The sequence below is a fragment of the Meriones unguiculatus genome (genome assembly GCF_030254825.1).
Source record: "Meriones unguiculatus strain TT.TT164.6M chromosome 13 unlocalized genomic scaffold, Bangor_MerUng_6.1 Chr13_unordered_Scaffold_37, whole genome shotgun sequence".
Classification (NCBI taxonomy): domain Eukaryota; kingdom Metazoa; phylum Chordata; class Mammalia; order Rodentia; family Muridae; genus Meriones; species Meriones unguiculatus.
The window spans coordinates 6144288-6167570 of NW_026843647.1; the positions used below are offsets into that span (position 1 = coordinate 6144288).

The 23283-nt window shown below is 38.9% G+C and overlaps 1 protein-coding gene across 1 annotated transcript; it reads left to right on the forward strand.

Moving 5' to 3' along the window:
* Positions 1–2527: 2527 nt before the first annotated feature.
* LOC132650970 (zinc finger protein 239-like) lies at positions 2528–5379 on the forward strand. Its single transcript, XM_060376284.1, has one exon. The coding sequence runs from the start codon at positions 2533–2535 to the stop codon at positions 3613–3615; it is 1083 nt and encodes a 360-aa protein (XP_060232267.1). The 5' UTR covers positions 2528–2532; the 3' UTR covers positions 3616–5379.
* Positions 5380–23283: the final 17904 nt, after the last annotated feature.

Below are 23283 nucleotides of genomic sequence, written 5' to 3' on the forward strand. Positions count from 1 at the left end.
CATCTAGATGATCATGTGGTTTTTCTCTTTCACTTTGTTTATATGGTGGATTACATTGATGGGTTTCCCTTTTTTGAACCACCCTTACATGCCTGGGGTGAAGCCTACTCAGTCTTAGTGGATGATATCTTTTATGTGTTCTTGGATTCAGATTGCAAGTATATTATTTAGTATTTTTGCTTTTAATTTCATAAAAGAGATAGGACTGAGGTCCTCTTTTTTGGTGGGCCTTTGTGTAGTTTAGGTATCAATGTGACTGTGGATTCACAGAATGTGTTTGGTAATGTTCCTTCTTTTTCTATTTTGTGGGATAGTTTGAAGAGAACTGGAGTTAGCTTTTCTTCGAAGATCTGCTAGAATTCTCCACTGAAACCATGAGACCCTGGGCTCTTTTTGGAAGGGAGACTTTTGATGACTACTTCTATTTGGGGAGGGGGAAACATAGGACTGTTCAGTCTATTTACCTGATCTTGATTTAATTTTGGCAAATGAAGTCTATCAAGAAAAGTGTACATTTCATTTAGATTTTCAAATTTTCTGGCATATACGCTTTTGTACTTCCACGTAATGATAGATTGGATTTCCTCTGTGTTTGTTGTTGTCTCCATTTTTGTTTCTGATTTTGTTGATTTGGATAGTTTTTCTCTGCCTTTCAGTTAGTTTGGCTAAGGGTTTGTTTATCTTCTTGATTTTCACAATAGAACAAAAAACAGCTCTTGGTTTTATTGATTCTTTGAATTGTTTTATTTGTTTCTAATTTATTGATTTCAGCCCTGAGCTTGTATATTTCCATTCATCTACTCTTCTTGGGTATGTCTGCCCCATTTTTTCCTAGGGCATTCTAAACTATAGTATACTTCTGTATGACAGAATGCATGATACTGATTACCATATGAATTAATATTTTTTCATGTGTTCATTCATTCGTTCCTAATAACAACGGGATCATAAACTCGCATCATTTTAAGAAAGTCTAGTCAAAACAGGGGACTATTAATAAATTAAACTAATGTACTTAATTACTTGACCAAACTCATTGAGAATATAGCCAAAGAAATCACACTACAGAATATCCCTATGAATACTGGAACTTTGCAAATTGTTCTGTTCATTCTGGTTCACTTTACAAATGCAGTGTTAAAATTCCTCTATAAAAATGATAAATCATTACTGATATCCCTTTTTAGATACTCTAAAAATTCAAATTTGTTGAGTCTCATACCACTTATACTGCAAAAGGCATATTCTTTGAATAGGTGATAATTTAATATTCAAAACCTCCTTATGAGAAAATATTCCATAGCAAAGGTGATTTTACTCAAATCCTGGAAGTTGCTAAGCTAATTTACACAGAAGGTAGGAGAGTCAAGAATATTGTTGTGGAGGAACCATAATCACAATAACACATGTCTTTGACAAGCAAAGAGTCAAACTCTGTGGATTTGGGAATCTTTCATTTGTTATTCTTCTTTTAATAGGTATCTCTTTTGTCATAATTCATACAAGTCATGTGAGGGTATGGATATGGAAAGAAGAAACATACCTCGCTCTTCCAGAACAATTAGAAAATATGTAGTAGTCCTTACTTTGAGTAGACTTTCTGAATGTGGTGCAACTTTACATTGAATTTATTAATAATTATTCACAATGAAATTATTAGTTAATTGTTAAAGAATATTCATCATGTCCTCCATAGCTATGATGTTCTTGTAGATCTCCGTCATTGCATCTTTGTTGAGATACTTTTTGGAAGGATCCAGCAAAGCCTGCTTTTCCTGAGTAGGCATTTTCCAGAAGCACATCACCATGTGCTTCTAAGTTATCCTATACATGCATACAACAGAAAGCATGATGGTGACAACACTATAAGTTTATATTTTTTTCATGTGTTCCTTCATTCATTATTAATAAAAAATGAATCATAAACTTGTATCACATTCAGAAAGTCTAGGCAAAGCAGGGGACTATTAATAAATTACACTAATATACTTGATTAGTTTTCCAAACTAATTGGGAATATAGCCAAAAAAAAAAAGAAAGACTCACTAGAGAAAATCCCTATAATTTCTGGCCCTGTGGAAACTGTTGTTTCTATTATGATTCATTTACAAATGTAGTATGAATCCAACTACAGAAAAATTTATGAATTCAGTCACTGTGGTAAAGCTGACTCTTTCAAGGTCTTTTTAAATATGTGAAAACCCACTTACATAGAAAATTATGCTAAAAGTGAGCCATGTAATAAAGTTTCTTGTCACCAAAGTTATCTTGGAAGGTACAAAACACCCACAGTCAAGGGGGTAACTATGAATGTAAGAAAAGTGATAAAAGGTTAAGAGGCAACTTCATTTTACAATTAGACGAAATTGCAAACTTAATTTACACCGACACAAAGATTCATCAGTGTAATGACTATGGTAAATCTTACAGATGCCCAATTATCCCTACAGGAATGAAAGAAGACATATTTATGAGAAGCACTATGGATGTAAGCAGTATGGTAAAGCCTTGTCCCAACCCAGTGATATCCTAATGCACAAAAGAACACATACTGGAGAAAAACCCTATGAATGCAATCAGTGTGGTAAAGCCTTTTCACAGGACGGAAATCTCGAAAGGCATAAAAGAACACATATTGGAAAGAAGCCCTTTAAATATCATCAGTGTGGGAAAGCCTTTTCACAATTGATTAACCTCCACATTCATAAAAGAACACATACTGGAGAAAAACCCTACGAATGTAGTCAATGTGGTAAAGCCTTTTCAAACCTCGGTACACTACAAGTGCATAAAAGAACACATACTGGAGAGAAACCCTATGAATGTATTCAGTGCGGCAAAGCCTTTTCACAGCACTCTAGTCTAGAAATGCATAAAAGAACACATACTGGAGAGAAACCCTATGAATGTATTCAGTGCGGCAAAGCCTTTTCACAGCACTCTAGTCTACAAATGCATAAAAGAACACATACTGGAGAGAAACCCTATGAATGTAATCAGTGTGGTAAAGCCTTTGCATGTTGTAGTGCTCTCCAGAGACATGAAAGAATTCATACTGGAGAGAAACCCTACAAATGTAATCATTGTGGGAAAGCCTTTTCACATGTCAGTAATCTCCACAGTCATAAAAGAACACATACTGGAGAGAAACCCTATGAATGTATTCAGTGCGGCAAATCCTTTTCACAGCACTCTAGTCTAGAAATGCATAAAAGAACACATACTGGAGAGAAACCCTGTAAATGTAATCAGTGTGGTAAAGCCTTTGCATGTTGTAGTGCTCTCCAGAGACATGAAAGAATTCATACTGGAGAGAAACCCTACAAATGTAATCATTGTGGGAAAGCCTTTTCACAAGTCAGTAATCTCCACAGTCATAAAAGAACACATACTGGAGAGAAACCTTATGAAGGTACTCAATGTGGTAAAGCCTTTTCATACCTCCGTACACTCCAAGTCCATAAAAGGACACATACTGGAGAGAAACCCTACGAATGTAATTACTGTGGTAAAGTCTTTTCACAATCCGGTAGCCTCCATGTGCACAAAAAGACACATATGGAGAGAAACCCTAGGAATGTAATCAATGTGGTAATGCCTTTTCAAAACCAATAGTCTTCAAAGGCATAAAGGAACCCATAATGGAGAGATACCCTACGAATGATATCAATATGGTAAAGCCTTTGCATGTTGTAGTGGTCTTCAGAGGCATAAAAGAATTCACACTGCAAAGAAACCTTATGAATGTAATCAGTGTGTTAAATGCTTTTCACAACCCAGTTCTTTCGAAGTGCATAAAAGAACACATACTGGAGGGAAGCCATAAAAATGTAATCTGTGTGGGAAAGCCTTTTCATGACATGGAAATCTCTAAAATAATAAAAGAACACATATTGCAGAAAAACCCTGTGAACGTAATCATGGTGGTAAAGCCTTCACACATTGTAGTGATGTCGAAAGGCATGAAAGATTTCATACTGGATTGAAACCCAATGAATATACTCAACGTTGTAAGGCCTTTGCACATTGCTGTGATCTCCAAATGGATGAAAGATTTCATACTGGAGTGAAACCCTATGAATATAACCAGCAAACCCTTGTCACATTTTTTCAAAGCCTTGAAAGAAATCATATTGGAGAGAAAACCTTGTGAATGTTTTTAGTATAACAAAACCTTTGTACATTTCTATAGGCTTCACGTTCATGAATGAATGATACAGAAGAGAAGCCCTAGGAATGTGTTTCATATGGTAACTCAAGGCTTTGTTTTCATGTTTCATAGAGGTGTAATGAAGTGATCTAATCAGTAATCAACTGCACCTCACTGCATAGCTTTATGTGATATGAACATGTATATATGATTGGACGTTCTGTAATTCTGTATGTTCCTCCAAATCATCCATTTGTCATTTCATCTTGAATTACTGCATTTTATAAGAAATATATAGCATAAATATTCTAGATAATGTAACAGCAAGGATTTTACTTAAAAAGAAACACCTCTGGTGTGTGCATGTGACAGGATTATGTGGTTTTAATCCATGTCAGATTTGTAAAGAGTGGGGGACAACTTTGTCACATATCGTTTGGTCATCTCAATATGAGGATTGAGGTCTGGTTTCCAGCTTTGGACACCAAAATCCTTTCCTACAGCTCTGTTTCCCTGATGCTCCAATAAGATTAGTTGAGATATTGTATCGCTAAAACATTGTCTTTTTTCACATTATAAACATATTGTTATGTAATAATTGATGAATTCATGGCAATATCAATGATAAAATTTCTTTGAAAATGAAAATGTGCAGGCAGTTCTCCTAGGCACTGAGCCACATGTTTAGCCCCATGAAAGTGTGATGAATAGCGTTTACGTGTGAAAGATTGATCCTAACTACATCTTTAACTCAGCCCTGATGACTCAGAAGAAAGAGAAAATTGAGAACATAAGAAAGTAACTTAGGCTTGGTGCTTAAAGAAGTTTCTGAGCCACTATCTTCACAAAAATATGGAAGTATCCAAAAAATGGCCAGGAGAGCAACTGACAATACAAGTGTTTTAAAAGTGCCTGACCACTGGACCAAAGCCACCAGACTGAGTTTATCTCACAGGTGGTAAATAGGTATCAATGGGAACCCACCAAGACATATGTCAGGTATATTCTTTCTGGAAATTATGCCTAGTGCAAAGAGAGAAAATGAACTTGAAGGCATGAAGACCAACTTTTCTGAAGTGGATTGTATTCTGTTCCCCTGATGCATGCAAACATTGAGTTAGGAGCCCTGAGTGGTGAAGACCCCAGATGCTGTGCAGGTTGCTGTCAGGGGAGCCTGAGGTTAAAACAGTGGTCAATAGAAGGCTGGAGAATTCAGGCATTTACAGATTCCTGTAGAGCATAGAGGAACTATAAAGGAAGGAGATTTGGATGTTAAAGAAAGTCCCAGAGTGCAATTAATTTTTGGGCTGTACCTGAGGACAAGCTGCCTCCTACTGTATTCTATGTATCTACACAGCTATGGTGTGTCTATTCTCCAGTTCTTCAATGCTTTCCTTTTCTTCACAGATACGTGTAAGTGTTAGTCAGAATGCCATGCAGGCCACCACTTCGTGGTCTCAAATTGGGTTTTAAATCTCCTCAGTCTCCACTCTGTTATCGCTGTAACCTCTCTGCTTGGCAAGAATAAGGATATTCTGAATAAACATTCCTATATCTCCCTTAGGTGATCATCTAGTAAATCAATGGATTCCATGAAATTCTAATCTGGTCTGGAATGACATTGTTGAAAAGACCTATCCCATTAAATGAGATATATTCTGCTCAATAAGATAATGTCATTCTTTGAATACTTTGCAGGAGAGAAATAGCTGAGAATGGGGAAAGAGTTTACAGGCAGGAAATTTTTAATATAGAGCTTGGTGAGATTACTTAGTTGTTTATGTCTTCTCTGCTGTCTAAAGCTATATTAAACCTAATGGATGTTTTACTTATCATATGTTGTGCTTCACACCTGAGACAAGCTGCTGAGGTGCCTTTTTGACAGAAGTGGATTCTCCCAGCATCCCTCAGTCCCTACCTTCTCAATGGCATGATTGGCATTCCCCACCTATACCCTTAACTTTCCAGTCTAGTAGAATCGCTTGCCCTCTCCCAGAGGCTCTTCCCTATGTAGCCAGATATTTTGTTTTCTCTTTCTATATTTTTCTACTCTCCCTCTTTCTCTCTCTCTCTCTCTCTTTCTCTCTCTCACTCTTTCTCTCTCTTCACATACTTGTCTTCACCAATGTTTATGTCTCCTACATGGGAGCCTCCATGGCCATATTCCTTAGGAGCTGGGAACCGTCTTAGAACTATTTGTAATAAGCCTGCATTTATATGCTTTATCATGTCTTCACTTAGCAAATTTCACCTGTGGGAAGAAAGATAAAGTATAACCTTATATATTAATCACTGGTCAAAATTATTCACACTGACTAAATATGTTAATTTGTTTCTAGTATTCACTAATAATTTGTGTTTTAACTATCTTTTTCTTTTTTCCTACTCCCTTATCAGTGGACTAGGGTAGGTGCACAGTGGGAGATGGGGATGGTGGGAGGGGATGGGTGGATTTGGAAGTGGATACAGTCCAGGTACAAAATGAATAAATTGTAATAGATAGTTAAAAGGAATTTCATTTTCAACCATTGTTTTCTTTTTTCTTCCAAAGAATATTCTTAGTATGAATCTCAGGCTGACCTTGAACTTAGTGTACATACTATATCTGCTTACCTTGCCTCCCTAATGCCTGCAATATATTTGGGCATGGTCTACCTCAGTAACTCAGTACTTTTAATGTGCTTATTGAGAATAAGTCACTGAGTGCAAATGCTCATGGTAGGCAGGACACAGGCTCTGGTCATAACTACACTAATAGAAAAAAAAAGCTTTGTTCAATTGCAGTTGTTTGGCTTAAAATCCTCACCTTTAATTATTAAGAAATTAATTTTTAACATGATTTGTTTATCACTCATCATAGTAAGTTGGAGTTCTGCCATTATTCAACAGATAACAAAAAGCAGCCTAACAGACATAAGTAGATTCTCAATATAGTTAAGTGTAAGTACTCATTACACTTATCCCAATATTCTACTAACTCACTGAGGTTGAAACCACCTAAGCCAGGCATGGTAACACAGGCCTGTAGTCATGGTGTTCAGAAAGAGGAGGCAAGAACTTCAAGATTTCAAAGTAATCAAAGGAAATATCCAAGGTCAATGATATAATGGGAGGTCCACAGAACAAAGGGAGACTGATTTTATAAGTCCAATATCCATAGTCCTCCCTACAGCTCCAGAACCTCAGGCCATTCCAGCACCATGTGTTATCTAAGGAATTCACTACCCCATGCTCCCTATTGTTTGTGTCCAAGACAGCTCAGGTCACTTCAGGGTAAGACACTTTTTGGGCATTGTAGAGTAGAAGTCTCTTGCAATGTGAGAATTAGCATCAGGCAAGGATGAGCTCCTTAATTATATATCCTATAGAAAGGGTTCAGGACAGAAACCTTATCCACAAAAGCAATAGGAATAGACTCAGTATGTTTCGTTTATATATGCAGGTCCATACTTACACATTCTTTTTTAAGGTATTGGAAAGAGAATCTGGACAGGCATGGAAAAAAGAGACAGAAAGCAGAAAATCCTGTAATATGTTTTAATTAACATCTGTAGAAATAAGCTTTAAATAAAAGGTGGATAGAGGGAGCATGGGAGTTAACAGCACTGGGTGTTGTTACAGAAGACAGATTTCATTTCAGATATCACCTGATAGCTAATTGTCTATACTGATATCATAGCCCTGAAAAAGATAGCAGTCTTGGCTGGTTGAACTGAACTCCTTGTCCTTTATTGAGCTAACCTTCCTAGAGGCAAAGCAGCCCCATTCTCAGGTTGGACTAGCTTAGCATAGATGTTGACCCAAGAATTGCAAACCACCACATTGATCTTAAGCACAATGGAATCATGTGTTTTGATCCTCCTTTGGTTGGTGACCTTACCACCGTGGAAGCAACCATGAATTAGCCATGTTCTTTTCTAATGATTTCATTAAGAGATAAATGCCATGTGACTTCTTGGTTACTGTCACATAGAAGAACATGGAGGCATCCATAAACTTCCTTCTGTCACTGAGCTCTCAGGATATCCCGTGATTTTTATGAAACAGGTGACACTGAGAGACCATAGAATTTTGAGTATTGGTTTAAAGTTTAAAGAACAAGCCTGAAGGAAAGCCAGCCATGTGCAAACAAGTCCAGCCACCTGGCAAAAGGAACTAGCTTTACTACATTCTTTTCCTGCCCACTAGAGATTCAGTTACTAGGAAACTGCCCCACATGGCCAGGCCAGAACGGTTTGTTGTCTTGGTTCCTAAAGTAAACCAGTCATTTCACTAACACAATCATGTACCACCAAGGCATGTAACTCCCTGCTTACATTTTTTCCCGTTAAAAGTCTTGTTACCGTACACTATGGATCCATACTCCTCCTCTTCAGCCAGAGAGAATGCTGTGACCCAGGCTCGATCTTGTAATAAAAAAATCCGCATGAGTTTTGCAGCAGAGTTAATTCCTGGTGTTTTGGGGGGGGGGTCCTACGAACTGGGCGTAACAATACGACACTTGCATAATATATGTGTTTTGATTTGTTTTTGACACTGTATAATATATTGTTTGGTTTACAGAGGACACTGAAGAATTTTCTTAATCATGTGCCTCCAAAACTAGTCAGGAAGGAAATCTCGACTTTAGGTAGTTAGGCTTGGGAGGCTCATGTAAATTTGCATCACCATAGAGGCAGTCTTGGGAAATCATAGGCACTAGCAGCAGCAAAAGAACTGAACTCCAAGGACTAATAGAGCTGTTGCCCGCAGGGAGCTATGACAGCTGCAGCCTGGTGAGGCAGGCAATTCTGGGTTTTACTACCTAGAGTCAGGTCTCTACCTGAAATCTCCCTTTTCTCTAGGAGCCCCTTGCTCCTTGTTTGTTGTCCAACTTTGCACCATCATGCCCTAGAATATCATGAACTGAACAGAACTTTTGTTTTCATTTTCTAGTATCCTCACACCAAAAGAGCAGCATCTAAAGATGATGATCAAAACTTAATGTCTTTCCTTCACATTTTGGGTACTACTGATGTGCCCACACACATATAGACATGCATAAAAACAATCATGCATTTTACACAGAAATGAACAAAAAGAAGCAAGAGGAGATCAGATGACTACTCATGTGTTCAGGAGCTTTTGTGCTCCCTTTTCTACTAGCCACCATCTCCCGTCCAGGGAGCCCTGTCTTTTCTCAGAAAAAAAGTATCAATACTTCTGTTATGAACCTGTTCATATTCCAACTACAGGACCAATAGCCAGACAGCAACTATGCATGTTATTTTTCCTGTTCATGAAACATTTCCAAAATCTCATTTGTAATAATTCTGTGAAATCTTGAACTACTAATAAAAAAGAAGTTTGCTTCATCAAGCCTTAGAGATCTTTATAATTATGCATTTGCAATGACTAAAGTGAACCTATAACAGAATAATATTAATATTTAGCTTATAATAGAAAATACAACAGCCACACTAAATGGTGCCTGCAAGAAGTTTTACCAAGGCAAAACTAAATTTGCAACCAGGAACAGTGGATCATGTCTGTAAGTGCAGCCACTTGGGCAGCAGAGTCTAGTACAGCCCCTGTGGAGCAAATGTGAGTTCTAACCTGTATGCTGCAAACAGAATACCTTCCATCTTTGTAAGGTGAATCTCCTCCTCAATGCCATAGTCAGTGAAAGTTACACCATCTTAGAAGAAACCAAGAAGGAAATCATGAAAAGGATGGATTTCAGGATCTGAGTAAATAAAGACCGCCACTTTATCAAAGATATTCGCATAATTTCAAACCTAGGATGCTAATTTCTTTATCTACTTATTATTAATGAATTGCTTAATTAATTTGTGATTGAGACAGGGTTTTTCTGTATAGCCATAGTTTTCCTGACACTTACATTGTAGGCTATACTGATCCTGATTTCACAAATATCTACCTGACTCTGCCTCCTGAGTGGTGGAATTAAAAAAAATCAAAACACCAATACCTGGCTTAGGGTGTTATTTGGTGTTTTCTTTGTTTGTTTGTTTGTTTGATTGTTTTGGTTTTTTTTGTATTGGTTTTCAAGACAGGGTTTCTCTGTGTGGCCTTGGCTGTCCTAGACTCCCACTGTAGACCAGGTTGGACTCACACTTACCAAGATCTTTATACCACTGCCTCTCTGAGTGCTGACATTACAGCCGTGATCCACCATGCCGGCATTTAGGAAATTGTTTTATGAATTATTGGCTATGTAAAATGAGTTGCTTTCAGTTCTGTTATAACTGGCAGATATTTTGATCTTTCCCTGTTATGTATCCACTTACCAGTTGAAAAGATATTTAATTTTCTCAATAACAAAGCTCCTCTGTCCAAGTATGGCAGCTAAGGTTATAAAATTCTGGTAGTCCAGAGGCTGAGAGAAGAGGATCCTAACATGGTTGACAACAGTCTGGGTTGTAGCCCCAGACTGAAAACCAGGAGGCCTCTACTAATCCATCACACTTTCACTGTTCCCTTGTTCTACTTTTAATCTGTCAGCTTACTTGACTTGAGGTGTGACATGAAGTGCAGTGGACAGGGGAGACCAAGGAGAAATGAAGACAGCTGAAGGAGGTTGGAAGAGACAGGGGGAAGACCTCAGTGGCCCCAGAACACAGAGAAGAGAAGTCTGACCATGTAGTGCTGAGCCAAGGAATTCACTCCAGCAGCCTTTCAGCCACACTAAGGACATGGATCTAAGCCTCAGCCTCAATCACAGACAGGCATGGCCTGATCATCACTATGTGAGCTAGGGCTCCTGTGTTCCCTTAGACCTTCATGCCCCTCCTGTGGTCCTGTGATACAGAGATCCAGCTGTCTTTGCCTGGCAAGTGCAAAGATTAGCAGTGTGCAGCAATATGTCCTTCATAATGATATTCTTAGCCCAGTCCCTGGTTTTCCTGTTTCTCTTTCATTTAATTTACAGGGCATGTGTTTGGCTTATATCTGTGCCTCTGAGATGTGTGTGGAGAAGAGCCAGGTGAAAATCCACCCTAACCAATGTGCTGCCATCCCACGGATCTCTGTCCTTGCCAACCCCATGCACATATCAAGAGACATCCTCTACTGTGTACAAATATGCTGGGCTCAAAATACAAGGGTTGTAGGTCTCAAATATTCCAGGCTACTAAACTGGTGTCTCAGGCTGCCAGGAATAAGAGGACACTGCTGAGGGGAGAAAAATGGTCCCGAGTCTCAGTGTTAAAACTTTCTGGTGCCATAACACTTGAAGGCACAGAGCTTTGGGGAAGACTATTGATATTGGCCTGAGATAATAACAGCCTCCCTTGGTTCCATGGGCCTTGTAAAACACCCCCTTGACCAATCTCAACTTAAATTTTAGTGAAATCCAGAATTCCTGCCTCTGCTTCCTAAGCATCATGGTTCCAGATCTGTGTCATCATGCCTGGCTGAAGTGGCTTTAACTTCATTTAGTGATTTATTAGAATGATGGGATAAGTATGATGAACAGTTACACATAATTGTATTTCAAAGCCACTTATCTCTGTGAGCCTGCATTTCACCATCTCTAGATTAAGGGCAGACACTCCCATACTCCAGAGATGAGTTATGATAGACTTAATGATAAATAATAACAATATTGTTCATAGTTGCAAGGCAGTGGAGTTTAAGGGATGAGGGCTTTATTTGATGGGAGCCTTCTTCTGTTACTGAAGTTAGGACCAGAACTTGTGTCATGGGTACCTAAGCAGCCAGGCTCATGCACTCATCCTCAATAACTGAATTAAAAGAGCCCAATTTGCTGGCTGTGATGTGCCCAACTACAATACAGATCATCTGCAAGCAAGAGGGCAAATGTCTCTGATGTTCTAGAAAACTCATATACTGAGTTCTCAGCCAGCCAGCGATTTCTGATAAGAGACATCATCAACATAATAGAAGATGAGAACAGAAGAGAAAAAAAGAATGCTAAAAGTCAGAAAAAAGATACTTATTCATTGTGACTAAAGTATAACAGTGAAGATAGAAGCTAACTATTTCTTCTTTTTTGTTGTTTTTTAGAGCATTTTTTTAATTTTTCATCAATTACACTTTATTCATTCTGCATCCCCCATAAGCCCCTCCCTCCTCCCCTCCCAACCCCACCCTCCCTCCTCCCTCTGCATGCATGCCACTCCCCAAGTCCACTGATAGGGGAGGTTCTCCTCTCCTTTCTGATCTTAGTCTATCAGTTCACATCAAACGTGGCTGCATTGTCCTCTACTATGGCCTAGTAAGGCTGCTCCCCCCCAGGGGGAGGTGACTAAATATGGGCAACTGTTGGGCAGAGTGAAGGGAATTTTATGTAAGAACTGGGAAATATTAAGAGATGGAGAGGACAGGGTCTCCACAAGGAGAGCAACAGAACCAGAAAATTTGAACACAGGGAACTTCCCAGAGACTCATACTCCAACCAAGAGATAACCCAGAACCCCTGCACAGATGTAGCCCAAGGCAGTTCAGAGTCCAATTGGGTTACATACTAATGTGAAGAGGGACTGCCTCTGACATAATCTGATTGACCTGCTCTTTAGAAGCTAACTATTTGATCCTGGGTGTAATAACATATTTAGAAAGAAGAAAAGAAATGTGTACACAACTCAGTAATCTAACCATGCAGTATAAGAAAATTCTACCCATCCCTGAAGCAGGACCCCATGCTTAGCTCTTCTGTCTCCAGCAAGGTATTCATTCAGATGAGGTGCAAATGCTTCCTCAGAAGAATCATTCTTCTCTGGATGATTCAGTTGTTCCCAGCATGTGATTCCCAGGGAAATCTGACTTTCATGCAGCCTACTGTTCACTAATTCATCCTAAGGGAGACATATAAATATCTCTTAGCATATCCTTATGCTTCCCAGGGAGGCAGGGTACAGGAATGACAAGGTGAGAACAGTCAGAGAGGGAGTACAGGGTGCTGTCACTGGCAGCTCCATTGGAGTTTCCAAGAATAAGGAGAGAGTGAAAGACCTGGAGAAGGTTATCCCAGCATACGTGGGTGGATCCTATGAGTACAGAATGAGTCAGCTTGTCCTAAGGTACACCCTCTAGTCTCAGTTTACTGAACAATTTTCCAAAGGAACCAAAAGATTCTGTTAGCATTGCAATGTAAATTTCTCTCAAAAACCAGGAATTGGCCTTATAGACTCACTTCATTATTGTGCTATATCTGAACATCATTATCTCTGATCCAGTTATGCACTGATTTAGAGTAAGAAAGTTCCTCAAATTTATCTCAGTTTTGGAATTCAACATTCCAATATTTGTTGATGGAACTGGTGAATGCTGTTATAAATTCTCACTTCCTGCAGCACAGCTGAATCTCTTTAGTTGACCCAAGAATTGTAGAGATTGCCACCACAAGAAGAAAAGGAGCTTTGTAGATTGGAAGAATGTTGAAAAGATGTAGTCAGGTATATGGGCTTCAAACTGAGTATACTGTTTGGCTTGTGTTGTCTTCTTCGAAGGTGTAAGAAGAGTTGAGGAAGAAAGAAGATACAGAACATTAACACGGGCTCAGAGATGAAAATTCTCACCTATGTGGGTACTATATTTGGAAAAGTTTCCAGAAAACAATGACTTTGAAGGAGGCATGAATGCATGTTTGCTAATTACTAAGAGTACTGGAGGACTTGGAAAAGCCTTCACAGGCTAGCTACTGAAATTCCTGATATTGATTCCAGACAGATGCTGCCTCAAGGGCTATAGAACATAACCGGTAGTCAAAAGTACTGAAGATGACAATAGGAAAACAAGAATTTACCAATTAAAGTAATTTGATAACAGTGCAGGCTGAAAGTAGAGCCAGGCATCAAGAATCAGGTCTTCCATAGACTGAGGCTGTGCATGGCATTGTGGTGCACTGCTGTCTGGAATAGGGAGGAAGTTGACCTGGGTGAAGCCTATGTTAAGGGCAGGGACCTTGAAGGTATGATTTGGTCTTTGGGTCCATCTGTGAAGAGTCAGGAATTCTCTCTGGCGATGGTTATTATTGTGAGTATGTCAGTGATCTATGCCCCAAGTTGTTCTGCAAATGATACTAGACCTGGCATACCAGGCCACTGACCCTACCTGTTAAGACTGACAACTTAGGGCTGATGGGAACTTGCATAATGAAGAACAGATGAAGGGACCAGATGCTTGGAATTTCCTATGATGAGATCTGTCCTGGGCCAAGAGATAGCCACAATCTAACCACATTTCTCACCAGTTTACATCACATGCTAAGGAGTGGTTTATGTAACTATGGGAGAGTTGACTAGGCCTTCTTTAGGGCCTATGAGGTAGAATAGCAGCATGCATTTTTCATAGGCTGACTTGGGGGTTGGCCTTCACCTGAATCACCAAAACACCAAACACAAAACAGCAAAAATAAAAGGTCAAACCCCAACAAACAAACAGACAGACAGACAGACAGAAAAATTCTCAGGTCCTTCTAAAGCTCTCAAAAGGTCTAGAGCAGGTCATGAACCTGTTAGTCCTGGGCCAGGATTTCCAGGGCAGGTTCCAAGTTTCCATGCAAGTACCTGAAAAACTTATTACCAAGGATGTAAAGTACAGGAACTGTAAAATGAAATCACTGAACTAGACCACTTTGTGTGTCCAAAGAAAACTTCCCTTGGGTAAACAATCTGTTGAATGTTTTTACATGGCAGAGAACTGTACATGGCTGTAAAATCCATGTCAGTTTTATAAGGAGAGTTTGCAGGGGAAGAAGAGTCCATCCCAGGACTACTTTGGAGTTAGCTTGGCAAATTTGGTCTGCTGTAGTCTCTTTGGTCTCATCAGCACCACATGACCCTTTGGGTTGACAAAGGAAGGGGTGACTTTTCTACCAAACAGAGATCTGCTGAACAAATCTCTGAGAAATGCTGAGTTTCAATTTCTGTTTCTCTGACAGCAGTCCTTTTTTTTCCTGGTCTGAAGTTCTTCTGGACTGTCAGTGAAGACATTGTCAGCAGCTCTGCCACTTATGAGGCCAACTTTGAAACTAACAAGGAGCAAAAAGCAGGACACGGAGGAAAAGAAAGATTCAAAACATAACAGCACTGAAAACTGATAAACAATTTCTTTAGCTGCTCGACTAAAGATCACTATTTCTATCAAATTATAAGAGAGTTTAAGCCATGATGAGGCTTATTACAATAAAAGTACCACAGATTAGTGAAAATTTCTGGGTTTGAGAAAAATCTTTTCATAGGTTTGATATTGTTTAATGTATTGACATGGTATTTCCATACTTTTGTTTTCTCAGTTCAAGGATAATTTATAAGGCATAATTAAACTGCTGTCAAACCCTTACTTTCAGGCATCAGTGGTAGTTCCAGGATGGATTAGGGTTAACGGACAGCAGTCCATACAAACTATTACAGAGTTATACAGCTACTAAGTGTGTGATCTATTTTCACACATTTTAGCAACAATCTATTAGAAATGTTTGCAAAGCCACACCATCTTTTGAGATAGAATTTATGATATGTACCTTATTGATACTAATTTTGAATCTTTGCTCCCTTTTTATTTTCCCTCTTGTTTTACTTAGAGTTTGTTCCAATGTATCATTTTCAGTTAAATAACCTTTTTTGCATAATATATGCAAATGTTTAATGTGCTATTTTGTACATATTTATGAATACATATATATTTATAAACAACAAAAGAATAAAAGAGACAACAAATCCATGAATAGTTGTTGTATGTAGTATCTGGAGGGATCCAAAGGAGGGAATTATGAGTATAATATAATTTCTTTAGCTGCTCGACTAAAGATCACTATTTTTACAAAAATGGAAATATTTGCAATTCATTTCATGTTTAGATATTAACACATCATATCATAGATGTCCACCTAAGCACAGGATTTGTACATGGTGCATGGTTTCTGTCTTCAGACCAGTGTTGGAGGCATAGTTCATTGTGTAAATTGCACAAGACACAGGCAGGCAATCAGCTGCTGGGAATCCCATTAAGAAAATGGAGTCAATTATGGCAGTGTGATTGATTTTGTAATATCACAGCATGTCTTAATTTATATCATATAATGAAGAGAGATAAGATTAGGGGTTGTGCAGTTTGTGAATGTTAGGTTGAGTCAATGGATATTGAATTTACAATAAGGGCTCTCTCCTGAAAATATATATGGTAATCTGGTTGACCTTGTTCAGTCTATTCAAATTTTGAGACACAGGTCACTGGCTAGAGCTGTGTGTGTTAGGTTATAGATCTCATCAGCTGACATTGCACATAGGGTCAAGGTTGATGAGTATCTTATTAATCACATTTGGTCTACCAGGAAATGGTCTGAACTTTGTCAAGGTCACAGTATAGCTGTGCATTCTATAACTTTACTCATTTTGAAGGTGCAGCTGTTGGTTTTTCTCTTTAAATTTGACATCTTTAATGCATCATAGCTCTGAATTCTTATTATTTTAAGTCCCTAGTGTTTCTGAGCCATGACAATTTTTTTCCATTTTCTCAAGTGCTATTTATTGAACTTGATTTTGTTTTTATTCATTTTTATTTTTATTTTTATTTTTTGAGACAGGGTTTCTCTGTGTAGCCAAGCATGTCCTGGAACTCCCTCTGTATACCTGGTGGGCCTCTAAGTCACACAGATCTGCCTGACTCTGTCTTTGGATTTCTGATATTAAAAGCCTGTACCACCACCACTAGGGTATTAATCTGCATCTTTTAAGGTTATAAGATCCTTCTTTATTTTAAGACATATTTCTGATGGCAACCTACACATGAAAAGGCCAGTGAAGATGATACCTCTGTCTATTTTTTGCTTGCAGGAACTCTGGTTAGAAAGTTCATATTTTTTGTAACTGGAAGTATAGCCTACTTCTTTGGAATTCTGGTATCTACTGAACACCAGGTGAGACATTCAGCCACATGGTATAAGCAACTACTGGATTCTTCAACATTCCATTTGTCCACAGGTACAGGCAATTTTTATAGATCCACTTTCTTCATCAATATAGAGAGTCATTCTGTTGTGTTCATCTACACCACATTTGTGATAACACAGTGTGTTTCTTTTTTTTTTAATTCCAGAATCCCACAGAGGAAGACATGCCTGGTCCAAATTGTGTATCATCTGTTTCCTGATTTTCTCCCAGGGTTGTCTGATACCTACCAGTTGAAAAGTACCTACAGTTTAGAGGATCCCAGTGTGAAGTCACAGAACAACAATCTCATTTTGTTTCCTAAAATCTTTCCAAATTGTTAATATTCGTGATAGCCTTCCTCTTGTGGGGGGGTTGTTCACTCCACTGAATTTGAATAATGGGCTGTTCAAGCTATTCACCTTGATTCCAGGAGGAGGAGGAGGGGAAGTGTCTACTGAGTGCTGTAAGATTGAAAATGAGGCTATTTGACATCAGGCACAAGTCTGTCAAAACACAAATCTCTGCAGATCTGGAAAAGGTGTGGCCCTGATTCTCCACATATGAACCCAAAGTTCAAGTCATGGATCCAAGGTGTCTGCCCGGAGCATAGGCTTCTTCAGAGTCAGCTTCTTCCCTAAGCCAGGTCCTCATTGCTCTTTTAATTAGCAAACATGCATTCATTTCTCCTAGGGCAAGAAGCACTATGCTTTGTCTCTTCAGTACACTGCAATCCTAGGGGAGGTGCTCATGTCGCTCAAGACTCACTGGCCAATCAGGACTTGCAGACGATTCCAGGAATCAGAGGAAGGGGAGGGTTCTTCTGGGCGCCATGATGCAGGTTCAGATCAGTAGCTGAGGTGTGTGGAATGTTTGGCATGCTGTGGTCTGAGCTTAGCTGCTGGGTCCAGTGAGGGGATTTCAGGCGACTTCCAAAGCGGCGATATGGTGAGTGTGTGGCTGCCGCCCCCAACGTGGTGGAGCAGGAGGCAGAACAGAAGGAGCTGGTGTGGTTTGTCATTCCCAGGCTAGGTGAGAACCCGCAGCCATCAGCTGCTTGTGAGGTCTTTTGTCCTGGCCTTAGGAATGCTGAGCTATCTGAGTCCTACGTGTTAGAAGTGGGATGGATGGTGAGCCCTACTTCATGTGGCCCTGGGCACTGTTAAGACTGAAATCCTGGGACAAATGGCTGAGGTGCCTATTTAACAGTTCAGAGCAGAATTAGCTACCAGGTTTGCTCAGCATCCCTGATCCCTACCTGTTCACAGGACATGGCTGGCATACACTGCCCTATAGCCCAGAGCTGGGGCTGCTCTTTTTTCTGTAGTCTACCCATTTTGGTTACCTGCTCCGTTTTAGCTGTTATTTACTGTCATTGGCTCTGGGTTTTGCGTGCCCCTCTCTTTTCCTCCCTGTCCTCCCATGGCTCAGGGTTGTGTTCACCTTGGGCTTCCCCAGATCTTCCTGCCTGTGGGTGTGCCTTTCTATCTATAATAAACTTTCTCCCCACCATACCTAGGAAGAGTCATGTCATTTAATTTTTATTTTCTTCATTCACCTCCCATTTACTACTCCTTTCTTTGAAACTGATATCTCATTTTAGCTTTAATTGTTGTTACTGTTTGATATTTTGTCTGGTCTGCTGCAGGAATTCTCAGTAGCAGTGTGGGTGAACAGCATCAGGAAGAGCAGCTTCTTCCTTCTTCAAAGACCCCAGGCCCTCTTATGACTTTGGCATGTGTACCTTCTCCAGAGGACTCAACATTAAACTATGTGCAGGGGGCAAAACAAAATGCTTGTTAGAGCACAAGACAATCAGCATCATACTCCCCATATTGGGTTAAAAGAAAAACAGAAAAACATATTCACATGACATGAGTGGGATTTTAAAGAAACAAAAATTCTTAATACAATTTCTGATTGTATTAACTTGGGTATTCTCTCTCTCTCTCTCTCTCTCTTCATTAGTTTTGATAAGAGTTTGTCCATCTTGTGATTTTCTCAAAGAACCAACCCTATGTTTCATTGATTCTATACCTTCTCTTTATATTTCTTTGATTTCTGCCCTCAAGTTGATGCTTTCTTCATGTCTACTCCTTTTGTGTGTGCTTACATGTGTTTGTTTTAGATTATTCAGGTGTGTTGTTAAGTTGATAGCATGAAATCTCTCCAATATCTTTATGTAGGCACTTTGTGCTGTGAAGTTTCTTCTTAACACCATTTTCATTCCTCATTGTATTCCATGAGTTTTCATATGGTGTGTATTTATTTTCATTGAATTTTATAGTCTTTAAAAGTTTTGATTTCTGTTTTAACTCATTTTTCATTCAGTAGATGATTCACTTTCCATGAGTTTGTAAGCTTTGTGCTTTTTACGATGCTATTTATATCTTCCTTTATACGATCGTGACTGATAGGATACAGGATGTTATTTCATTTTTCTATTAAAACTTAGATTGTGTCTGAGTACGTGGCCAATTGTAGAGGAAGTTTCATGATATGATGAGAAGGTATATTCTATTGTGTTTCTGTACAATGTGTTGTAATTTGTCAGCTGTAGGGTGGTAAAGATCTTTTCTCAATCTGCAGATGACCATCTTATATTATTGATAGTGTTCATTGCTTTACAAAATATTTTCAGATTCAAGATGTTCCATTTAATAATTGTAGATCTTACAGTCTGTGCTGTTGGTGTTCTGTTCAGGAATTTGTCTCGTGGACCAATGAGTTTAAGGCTGTTGTTACCCAGGTTCTCCTCTAGCAGATTTAAGGAGCCTGGGTTTTTGTTGAAGTCTATGATCCACTTGGACTTGAGTTTTGTGCAGGGTGAGAAAAAAATATGGAACTATTTGCATTTTTTACATGTGGACATGTATTTGGAGCAGCACTATTTGTTGAAAATGCTGTCTTTTACCATTGTATGGTTTTGACTCCTCTGTCAAAAAGCAATTGTGCACAGCTGTGTGGGTTTATTTCTGGGTCTTTGATTTGATTCCATTGATCAAACAGCCTATTTTTATGCTAGTACCATGCCATTTTTATTACTGTTTCTCTGTAATTTATCTTGAGGTAAGGTATGGAGATAGTTCCAGAATTTCATCTCTGGAGTCTGTAGTACTCTTCTCTATGACAATAGTGGGTGTTGGCTTTGGGAATGGAGACATGCAGGGGTGTGTATTTCAAAGGGAAGAGAATGGGCACAGCGCCCTGAAGGGCGAGGCATTGTAATGGCAGCCTTTGAAGGGTAAGGGACATGGATAGAGTTCAGTTTTCTTTTCTTTTTGAGAAGCAAAGGTATCATTTTGGAATGAAATGAGAAGGAACCTCTCTAACGCCACAGTCCAAGCTAGTGAAAGATAACATAAAAAAAATGACCTGAGCATTTTCCTCAAGGATACACATTTCATATTGCTGAGAGCAAAACTATAGGCTTCATTTTTTCAAAAACCTAATTAATTTAGGATTCTTAAATGCCTCTACCTCCTTTCTATCCACCACCCCTAGTTAGGAGAGAAAGCAGGTTAGTACAGACAAGGAACTCTGACCTCTTCAGATTCTTAATGTTGTGTAGGGTCATTGGCTTCTTTTGAACAATGCCAGTCTCATACATCTGGAGTCCGGAATTATACTCAAACAGGAAACAGCAAATGGTACTATTTGTTTAATCTATTTTATTTTGGGTCTTTGGAAGAGGAGCCAGTACTTTTCACCTCTGAGCCATCTCTGCAGCCCTTTATTTGCGTTCTTAAATCTATACCTCCCTTACAACCCTTATTCCTTCCAACACCCCCACTATGTAAAAGAGAAAGAAGAGTAGAGGGAAAGGAGATCTAGGTCCCTTTAAGATGCTTCCTGTGGATTAGGGTGGCCAGGTTCTTTGGGGCAATACCTGTTATTCACAGGCTATCCAGCAGTCCAATAAACTAGCAATGACAAACACAGTAGCAGTGTGGGTGAACAACATCACATAGGGCAGCAGCTTCTTTCTTCTTCAAAGAACCCAGGCCTTCTCATGGTTCTGGCATGTGTACCCTCTCCAGAAAACCCAAAATTAAATTATGTGCAAGTGGAAAAAACCTCATGCTTGCTAGAGCATGAGATAATCATAACTAACAGCTGTGATTTAATCATAATCAAACTGAATCAGCCTCAAGGTCCACACCTGGGGTTAAAAGAAAAACACATTCACATAACATGAGTGAAATTTTATTTATTCATTTTTATTTTTATTTTTTACTGATTTTATTTTTTTATTTAAGTTTTATTAATTACACTTCATTCATTTTGTATCACCCCATAAGCCCCTCCCTCCTCCCCTCCCCCCCTTTCTGCATGCATGCCCCTCCCCAAGTCCACTGATAAGGGAGGTCCTCCTCTCCTTTCTTATCTTAGTCTATCAATTTTCATCAGAAGTGGCTGCATTGTCACAATAAACTCTTAATAAAATTTCTAATTTTCTTACTTTGGATATTTCCTCTCTGTCTTATACTTAGTTTAAATAAGGGTTTGTCTTTCTTGTGAATCAACCCTTTGTCTCATTGATTCTTTAACTTCTGTTTCTATTTTATTGATTTCTGCCCTCAAAGTGATTCTTCCTTGATGTCTACTCCTTTTGTGTGCTTACATATTTTTGTTGTAGACTTTTCAGGTGTGCCATTATGTTGATAGTATGAGATCTCCCCAATATCTTTATGTAGGCAATTTGTGCTATGATATTTCCTCTTTGCATCACTTTCATTCCTCATTACATTCCATGAGTTTGAATATGATTTGTATTTATTTTCATTGAATTATTTCAATTTTCTGTTAAGACTTACATTGTGTCTGAGTATGTGGTCAATGTTAGAGGAAGTTTCATGAAATGAAGAGAAGGTATATCCTTTGTGTTTCTGTAGAAAGTTTTGTAATTTTCAGATAGCTGTAGTTCCTGCTATGGTATTATAGCTGAGCTCAGGTGGTGATATATTGCCTGACTGTTCTTGAATCTGTTTCTAAGCTGGGATCTAAGCATCATTTCGTGTGATTATAGGTATAAGTGCTGATTTGATGTGTGGGAGTTTTGTTCTTGGGGTTCTGTTAGTGCTCTCAAGTTTCAGAAAGTTTGTTGGCGGAATGTTGTTTATTTAATGGCCTGCTTGGCTAGTTTGTTCATGGTGTTAAGGTTGCTGGGATGGTATGGAGTGGATGGTGCCATATGTGTTCAGTTGAAACACTAGTGAAGATCCTGAGAATTGGGCATGCTGTAAGAAATATAGTGGGGAAGATGCCCAGTATACCACCTTGGTCTCCATGCAAACATGGCCTAGAGTTGAGTTGAGTACTTTCAGTTGGGATCCCGGACGCAGAACAGAAAGTGGGAGTGTGTAATCCACAGGAGACTTGGACACAGGAAAAGGGAAGTTTCCATTGCTGTTCTTTTGGAGTGCTAGGGGCAACCGTAAGAACTGGGTCTTCAGTAACAGAGAGTGGAAAAGGTTCACAGAAACAAGTAGGAGAATATCATTGAACATTTATTTCTTCTATGTGTGATTCTTTGGAGGAAGGTATAAAAGGTTTTGTAGGAGGAATCTGTCCATATTCCTTACTGGGGATTGGATTTGAATTTGAGTGTCTGTGATCACAAACCATTTCCTTTTGTTTCTGTCTACTGTGTTGTGATTGAAACCGATCAGTCTGTTTCCTTCTCATGCTCATGTGGGCTTCATCATTATCCAATCTATCTCTAAATCACAAGAAGGAGTCAAAGAAATTGCTATTCATTGCTAAGCTATTTTGGTATCCTGAGGTTTTGCATTTTTAATTTTGTTGTTTTTCAAGACCAAGGCTTATGTGTAGATTTGACTGTCCTGGATGTAGGTATGCAATCCAGCCAGGCCTCAAACTTAGAGATCCACCTCACTCTGGCTCCAGAGGACTGGGATTCATTGTGGCCCAATATGCCTAGCAGTTTTTGTTTTCATGTTTGCTGATGAGTGTGGTATGTAGGTTTTTGTACATGTCAAGCATATGCTACTATGCTGATCTTCATCCATATCCACACTTGAATTTTGATATTTGGTAGAGAGTATATTCTGTTTCTCAGGATGTTTTGTATTCATAACATTAATACTGCGTGAGTCTTCTGAGTCATTGGATTTCAGGCAAGTCAGGTTCTACCTGCTTCTTTTTTTTTTTTAAGTGATTGAATATTACTAATATTTTTTGCTGTATGTGTGACTATGCAACTCTTGTGTACCTGGT

Excerpts from the sequence above, each read along its gene's own strand:
- LOC132650970 (XM_060376284.1), top strand. The coding sequence starts at position 2,533 with ATGCACAAAAGAACACATACTGGAGAAAAACCCTATGAATGCAATCAG.